The 8279-nt window shown below is 40.2% G+C and overlaps 1 protein-coding gene across 2 annotated transcripts; it reads right to left on the reverse strand.

The window, feature by feature from the left end:
* Positions 1 to 1380: 1380 nt before the first annotated feature.
* On the reverse strand, positions 1381 to 6181 carry LOC115729341 (protein NRT1/ PTR FAMILY 7.2-like). 2 transcript variants are annotated; one of them, XM_048276588.1, is made up of 7 exons: positions 6032 to 6181; positions 4394 to 4523; positions 3587 to 3804; positions 2553 to 3115; positions 1545 to 2427; positions 1454 to 1494; positions 1381 to 1415 (listed from the first exon to the last, which is right to left on the reverse strand). In XM_048276588.1, exons 1-6 carry the CDS (start codon positions 6062 to 6064, stop codon positions 1486 to 1488), a joined length of 1836 nt encoding a protein of 611 aa, XP_048132545.1. In that variant the 5' UTR covers positions 6065 to 6181; the 3' UTR covers positions 1381 to 1415; positions 1454 to 1485. The 2 variants fall into 2 exon arrangements, with proteins under 2 accessions (XP_048132545.1, XP_030515739.2); XM_030659879.2 differs by lacking the exons at positions 1381 to 1415; positions 1454 to 1494 and having other exon boundaries at positions 1501 to 2427.
* Positions 6182 to 8279: the final 2098 nt, after the last annotated feature.

The raw sequence follows: 8279 nt of genomic DNA on the forward strand, positions 1-8279 counted from the left end.
AGGCACTCCAACGTTGACATGCGAGCTGCTCTTGGCATTATTTATCTACCTGGGGGCCAGCCTCCGGCAGCCGGAAGCTGAACTTAGTGCTTCCTTCTCCAAAAGCAGGTGAGAGATTGTTGGCCGCGGCGACCATGGATCGAGGTCGGAACAAAAGATTAAGGATTTGGGGAGAGAGAGGAGGTTTCGAGGGTACAGAGAAAGCATGAAGATGATGAGTTTATGCTCAAACTCTTGAATCAGTAGGTAGCTTGAATTTAATTATTGTCCATACACTTTCCTCAAGAAGCATCCATGAGCTCCCTTGGGTGGCCATCAAGGGCATGTTTGGTAACGTTTCTATTAAAAAAAAAGTGATTCTAATTAGAATCAATTTTTTTTATTGTGTTCCTGGATAAATTTTTGAGAATTAGAACACGTTTGGTAACTACATAAGATTTCTGTTCCCGGAACAGAAATGCATTTGATAACTACACAAAATTTATGCTGCGGAAAATAATTTCTCTTCTCAATTTGTCATTTGAATGAAATAATTACATAATCACATTTAATGACTTTTCTCAAGCCCCACAAGTGCGATCTTCTTGCACCACGACATCTTATTACTCAAAATGAATAAAATCCATCTCTATCACATAGGTGGCTCAATTTTACTTTTGGATACCATGCGGATGGTCGTTGATGCAACATGGTACTCCGACAACAAATCATGCAAGGCTTAGAAAAATGGAAAGGAAAAATCTCCAAAAAATAGGATTGGCCAGTTGAATTGATCCATTTTCTACTTTTTGAGATTTTTTTGGAATTTTAGGGATTTTTTTTGAATGATTTGCCCATGAGGGGCAAAATCATCATTTGGGAGAACTTAAAAGACAAAATTGTTAAAAATAGGATTGGCCAGTTGAAATGACCCATCTCCTAATTTTTAAGATTTTTTTTTTTTGGAATTTTTGCAATTTTTCTGATTTTTTTTCCAAAATTTTTAGATTTTTTTTTATGAATTTTCCAATTTTTTGGATTTTTTTAATCATTTTTCGATTTTTAAATTATTTTATTAAGTTTCAAATTTTTTATTAAAAAAATTATCCGGACCAAATTAGGTTAACCCCGGCCCATGCCTCTTGAGCGCCCAACAAAAGTGAGAGAAGATGTCGTTGCCTTTTTCATTTTCTCAAAAGTGTTCCTTTTCTTGAAAATCAATTTTTTTTTTTGTTTCTCAAAAGTGATCCAAAAGTGTTCACTAGAGTAAAATCAAAATCAAAATTATTTGCATTATTAGACATGTTTCTATTTTTTTTTGTTTCGAAGAAGAGAAACAAATGAATAGAAACGTTACTAAATAGCGTCAAAATAGGCGTCACATGAACCCCAGCCAAGTGTCATAACTCCCCATTCAATTCACTTCCCTATGACCCCTTATCTTGTCTTCACGACTTACATTTTCTCTTCACACATTCTCTTGTCTTCACGACTTATCTATTCTCTTCACACATTCCCTTGTCCTCACGACTTATATATTCTCTTCACGCATCGTCGCCGTCGCCGTTGCCATCGCCGTCGCCGTCGCTTTTCGAGCTTGGCCTCACAAACTCGATGTATTGATACCATTTGGCGCACAGAAGATAGAAGACAAAATCCGCCGCCGTCAGCGCGGCGAGCAAGAAGTAAAACCTATCCAGGTGCCCTCTGTTCAAGTTCCTCGGGATCCAGCCGGGCATGTCGTCCCTCGCCGAGAACTTCATCACCATCGTCACCAGCAGGCTGCTCACGTAGTTCCCGAGCGAGATCGATGTCATGCACAGCGCGCTCCCGAAGCTCTTGAGCCCTTCCGGGGCCTGCCCGTTGAAGAACTCGAGCTGCCCCACGTACATGAAGACCTCGGACGCCCCGATCAGCACGTACTGCGGGACCTGCCAGAAGATGCTGAGCGAGCTCGACCCCTCGCAGCTCGAGCAGTTCTTGTCCGCGGACTTCAGCCTGAAGTGCTCGACGGCGCCGGCGGCGATCATGGCGAGGACTGCAACGATGAGGCCGATCCCCATGCGCTGCAGCTGGGTGAGGCCGCGGGGCTTGGTGCGGACCCGGGCCACAACGGGGTCGAGGACACGGCGGTATATGAAGATGAAGGCGGCGACGCTGAGGATGTCGAAGCTCGACATGCTCGCGGGGGGGATGTGGAAACCCCCGACGGTGGCCCTCATGGCGGCGCCTTGCTCGACAAAGAGGGACGCCATCTGGGTGAAGACGACGGAGTAGAGGATGGTGCAGAGCCAGATGGGGAGGAGCCTCAGGATGCACTTGACCTCTTCGACTTGGGTGACTGTGCAGAGACGCCATGGATTATTCCGGGGAGGTTCGAGCTTCTTGTTGTTGTTGTCTTCTTGAATGAAGTCACCTGGTGTGATGATTGCTGCTTTGTCCAAGAACCTGGAAAAAAATAAAAATGCAAACTTTAGTTTAAGCATTCTCCTAATGCAATAACTGCTAAGAAGCTCAAATTTTGTAAATTTCTCAGTTAATTAGGGTGGAAACAAAGAGTGAATTGCACTCACTTGAATCCTCTAGTGTGGAGAATCCTCCTCTCACCACCGGCAGAGCAATCACCGCCGTCGACTTCGAACAGATCTTCCTCCGACGGATCCATCTTGATCCTGCATTTCCTCGTCGCCGAGACCAGGACCCGGCAGAACCTGGAGAGAGGATTGCCCTGAGGCCGGAAGTGCCTGTACCGGGGAGTCCCGCAGAGGAACAAGACCAGCGCGAGCGCAGCCGAGGCCGTGGACGCCCAGAACCCGAGCGCCCACCTGCCCTCGTCCTCGAAGTAACCGAGGACGGTGTTAGAGAACAAGGAGCCGAGGTTGAGGGCCAGGTAGAAGTAGCTGAAGAAGGATACTTTGGAGCTCCCTTCCTTAGGGTCCTCCTCGTCGAATTGGTCTGCCCCGAATGTCGCGATGGTGGGCTGGTACCCTCCGTTTCCGAGGGCGATCATGAAGATGGAGAGGTAGAACACGGCAGTCTCGAACGTCGAGTGCGGCCCACATTGCGTCTGCTCATCTCCACATCCTCTGGGCTTCAGCAAGAATATGTATGATGACAGTGAAAGTGCAGCCAAGCCCTGCCATATACATATCACCCCCACGTCAATGTCATTAGTTTTGATGCTTTTGATCACTAAAGTTGCTGGAAACAATCAGTACGTCCAGATAAATGTGCTCCTAACGTGCTTTCGTAGATGATTCACATGTACATGTATTCGATTTATTTAGATTATTGAATCATATGAATCTCACATGGAACCTACATGATCCGGCTCACATAAAATGATATATTGGAATTCACCCAAGAATGGCCCGTCTTGATAGGATGTAGGCTCGAGCTTTGCATACCACACGGTAGATCTATGTCAAAGCCACCACGATACTTTAACAAGTGCATCAGTTCTCCCAATAACCATTCCATGCGTATGAACACAGTGATTAACATTCGCTTGCTTAATTCCCTCTTCTTTTAACACGACAAACCCTAATTCGATTAGTTTCAAACATTCAAAGTCTATATAGAGAGAGAGAGTGAGTGAGAGAGTTACAAGGACGAAGATGGCCTGGAAGGCCGCGCAGGTCTTGTATCGGCCCCAGTAGGAGTCGCTAAGGAAAGCGCCGAGGAGGGAGAAGATGTAGACGGTGCCCGTCCACTTGCTGACGTTGTTGGCCGCGCTCGCGTTGTCCTGGCCCATCACCCGCGTCAAGAACAGCACCAGGTTCACCCCCACCCCGAAGAACGCCAGTGTGGCCAGCCCCTGGTTCACTGTCGACATCAAAATTCAAAACCAGACACAGACAACAACTCACGTCAGAGACGAGGCCGCAAATGCATAAGAGAATCATTGGCGTGCTGCATCAATTATTCGACTTGACAGTGGAACGTGTGACTCTTGCAGCCATTTTGTTTATAAAATCATTGTAATATTGCATCAATATTCTACAAAACACGCGACTCGTGCCAACATGGAACTGTTCGAGTTGACGAACGTGTCCTAATTTATTTGTCGATGAGTAGCTTGATCATCGAGTCGACCATGTGGTTTTTCATTAAATGTTTTATCCCAGGAAAATGAAAATCGGAAACTCACAAGTTATTTTTCATAGACATTCTATCTTATTCTCACCTCACTTGCAAAACAAAAATCAAATGTCTTTCTTTCTATCGGTTCTTTCTTTTCTACTTTTGTACTTTTTTTCATCTCACCGTCTTTAAAAGTTGCTTTCAAACAATCTTTTAGAGCGAGGCCCCATAGACGTCACCAAAACATCGCATGAGCCCAGCAGTATGAAAATTTAATTAGATTTCACGTAATTACTGTGAAAAGAAATTCATATTGTATATGGAACTTTACCAAGTATCAAAACTCCGGCGACCCATGTTCCGGTTTTCCCTCGCACCGCTGGTTGTCCATGGCGGTCGACAGCTCCATCCCGGGTCAAAACCTCCTCCTCTTTCTTGATCTTTCCTTCTCCATCCTTGTTCTGACGGTGGACGCCAAAAAGAGAGATGATATTGTTAATTCCACTTTTGTAAATAGTAAGTAATTGTGGGAACTCACTTATACCAACTAAAAAGAAGTGAGGAAAAGCCGAAGAGGTGAATCGTCAAATATGCATTGACCATTTTTCAATTGCAATCGAGGTTATCAAGAGGAAAAAGCACTTTATTCTTTGGTCGACAATGAAGTATCCAACCAGTAACTTTGAGCAGCCAATTAATCTCAATTTGGATTTTAAGGGCGCCTTTGTTTCGCGGAAAACTCAAGATTTGGAAAACATTTTCCGAAAAATAATTGGTTGTATAGCTTAAAAAAAGAAATAAATGAAAAATATTTTCATATGCCCACGGAAATATTTAGGCATAAAATATTATCGATAATAAAAATATTTTCTATTGGGTAATTTTTCTAAGCAATATAATCAATCATTTTTCAAAAAGTATTTTTCAAATCTTAAATTTTCCGTGAAACAAATATGCTCTAAGAAAATAACTTTGGACTATTTATGTATATATGCACCCACTAGTCATTGCATGGGCCTCGGATACATGTTAAGTAGACAATACCATGATATAGTGACGATGTCTGAACAAACTTTTACATTTTACTTTTTGTTTAACCTAAATATTTTGAGAGGCACACTTCCAATTTTTCTTAACCGGAAACATCCGAAAAGCTCGTAACATATAAATGTTAGACACGTAAATTCACGTGTTATTTTGTCATAATTCTGTGAAATTCCAACAATACATGCAAATCTCGAAAGCTTTTTTGTTTTTTTTATTCTAATTAAAAACAAACATGCCTTTAATATTTTAGGTGATCGACCTATGCATGCGCAACATGCTATAATTGCCTGGACTATTTCTGGTGAACAAATCAGGGGGAGGACATCATTACTGACCGTTCTTTTTCGTGCGCCTCTTTTGTCCTCACACGACAAATTGGGATGACTAATCAGTTCATGCTTAAGGCGTGACGACATGGCATGCAATCAACTGTTCAAGACCGTAACGTTCTCAAACTGTTGCTGAACTTGAGCTAAAATCATGGTAACATGCAAAGGATCACCTCCGCCATCGTTTCAAGAGACAACGATGTTATAAATTATGGGCTTCAAGAAGAGAAGTTATGTAATGGGCGGTGTCATAAAGAAGTTACATGACGGTGGGATTGGAAACCGATGGAGTTTTTCAACCCCGATAATCAAAGAACATCGAAATCCAAACGAGATGGTACGAGCACAAAATTGAGTTCTTTTCATTGATAATAAATATTATCATCGTGTGACATGTTGAGACCTATTTGAGGTACTGTCAAATTATTTTCGTGCTCCGTAAGAACAACCATATGAGAGCTTTATTGCCTCATCGAGGACGAAAGAGACGATAATATGAGGAGCTCTTCGGGGAGACACTTTGACGAAAGTGCATGGTCGGATCTTAAAACCAATATCATCTTCATGGAATGAGAAAACACGCCATCACTCACCTCTCTGAATAGCTTGAAGCATTCCATCATCATCTGGGTGTCTCCAGAAAAGAACCTAATGTGCTCAGGAAATGCTGATCTTCTTGAGAGAGAGAGAGAGAGAGAGAGAGAGAGAGATTTATATTTGTAGGGTGGCAATCGAAGTGAGGAGAGTAGTAGGGGGAGAGTAGGTATTTATAGACAGTAGGTGACGAGAATGGACGGCCTAGATTTGATGCGTTTCGGGAGAAGGACAGGATTACAGAGAGGCCCATACGCGCACGCAAGAAAAGATGAAAACGCTCAAAAGAGAGAAAATAAAAATAAAAATGAAAAAGACATTAGAGGAGAAGAAAAGAGAAAGAGAAAGCGAAAATGAGGTTGTGTTATTGTTGAAGCAGCAAATTCTTGGAGTGGGGGACGAAGGCAAAAACCAAAAAATAAGAAATAAAAACAAACAAAAGAAGCGTGTGACGTTTGTTGGATGCAGTCGTACATAATGAAATTGGAAATCAACGACTAGAAATCAAGATGATGTCTCTTTCCCTCCAAAGCCCACTTTGTGCTGCTGAGGCTGTCCATGACATCGACATTGATTTGACATCACGCCTTCCATGGTACGATCTTGAAAAAATTTCAAATAAACGCCCCTAAATGCTTTTATTTTTTTAAATAATAATTTGAAATAATTCTTATTTTAAATAAGAATCTGAAATATTATCATTATCTCAAATAAAAATCTGAAGTGGCCATGACTTTTTCAGATAAAGATCTGACTTTGCCAGACTGCCGGCAATCCAGCTAAATATTTCGGCCAATCAAAGGTATTTTGGTCAAAATACAACTTTAACCTATTTTTTAGTTAAATTACAATAAAAGCTAAAAAATCTAAAAGTTTAAAAAGAAAAGGAAAATACATGCGGGAGGGTGAGGGCGGCGGCCCTGTGTTACTTTTTTTTTTTAAGTTGTTTTTTTTTAACTTTTCAAAAAGTGACAAAAAGGAAAAAAAACAAATAATAAAATAATAAAATTACTAAATAACTAAATATCCCTCTTGACTGATGAGTCAAGCCCTTTTTTGAGACTAATAAGTCCACTTTACACTATTATTTGAAAAAATAAAAGCACTTGAGACTCATTTTTTAAACTTTCCTTGGGATCTTTATAATTAAATTTTTGGCTTAATACCATAAAAGTTTTCAACTTTAGATTCAGTCTTAATTCTACCATAAACCTCCAATTTCAAGTCCAGTCTCAAATATATCCTTAACTCTATCTTTTTTTTTTTATCTCATAAAAATCCTCAACTTTAGTCGTACCCCAAATTTATTTTCTAGTTCCAATTTTACCCTAAAATTTTTTTAGTCTCGTAAAACACCACCAACTTTTACTTGAGTTATAAATTTGTCATGTTAATCCTTGTCCAAAATTTCTAGTTGGCAACCGAGAGATGGAAAACTTTCAAACACAAGTTGTTTGAGTGTCCCGAGCCACGTGTCCCGAGTGTGAGCTTTTCGATCATGAGAGATGAAAAACTCCCAAACATGAGATATTGAAGACTGAGCGCAAAATAAAAAATCCCCAAAAGAAATGGAAGGAATACTTTCTTAAGAGTAAGAGCAATTGAAGAAAGTCATAATCTAAAGTTGGGATGTTTTTTATGTGAAAAAAAAATTAAGATAGAATTGGGGACTAGAGTTAAAGTTAAAGGTTTTTTATAAGATATAAAAGGTTTAAGGTAGAATTGGGTTGGACCTAAAATTAGTGATTTTCTATGAGACAAAAAAAACTTTTAGGATACAATTGGAACTAGGCTAAAGTTATGGGTTTTTTAGGGTATTAGGCCTTCAATTTTACTAACAAGTGCTTCGAGACAGTAATTAGGTAGTCATATGTAAGAAAATGAATAAATAATAAAATTTAATGTAATTGATTTTTCTTTCTTTCGCGAAGTGTGTCCTCGATACACGAAGGGTGAGTATATTTCCTGAAAAACGAATAATTTGCGAAACATTTTTATAGAAGTGATCGCTTATAGTGCTTACAAAAATGAATGGACGAAAATTAACTTATTGTTCATGAAAATATTTAGACATATATCATCGCCCATAATGAAAATATTTTTTATTGACTAATTATTTCAAGCGATACATGTGATCATTTTTAGGGAAATATTTTTGAAACTATTTATCTTTTACGAAACAAACGGAGTTAAATCAGAATACTCGCCCTATATGAAATATGCGTAGCGATCGTCTTGGAGCATGCG

The sequence above is a fragment of the Rhodamnia argentea genome, chromosome 3 (assembly GCF_020921035.1).
Source record: "Rhodamnia argentea isolate NSW1041297 chromosome 3, ASM2092103v1, whole genome shotgun sequence".
NCBI lineage: Eukaryota > Viridiplantae > Streptophyta > Magnoliopsida > Myrtales > Myrtaceae > Rhodamnia > Rhodamnia argentea.

Coding starts and splice junctions, on each gene's coding strand:
- LOC115729341 (XM_030659879.2), bottom strand. CDS start 6,064: ATGATGATGGAATGCTTCAAGCTATTCAGAGAG. Junction 4,524..6,031: donor GCTTCAAGCTATTCAGAGAG/GTGAGTGATGGC, acceptor GTCCACCGTCAG/AACAAGGATGGAGAAGGAAA. Junction 3,805..4,393: donor CGCCGGAGTTTTGATACTTG/GTAAAGTTCCAT, acceptor TGATGTCGACAG/TGAACCAGGGGCTGGCCACA.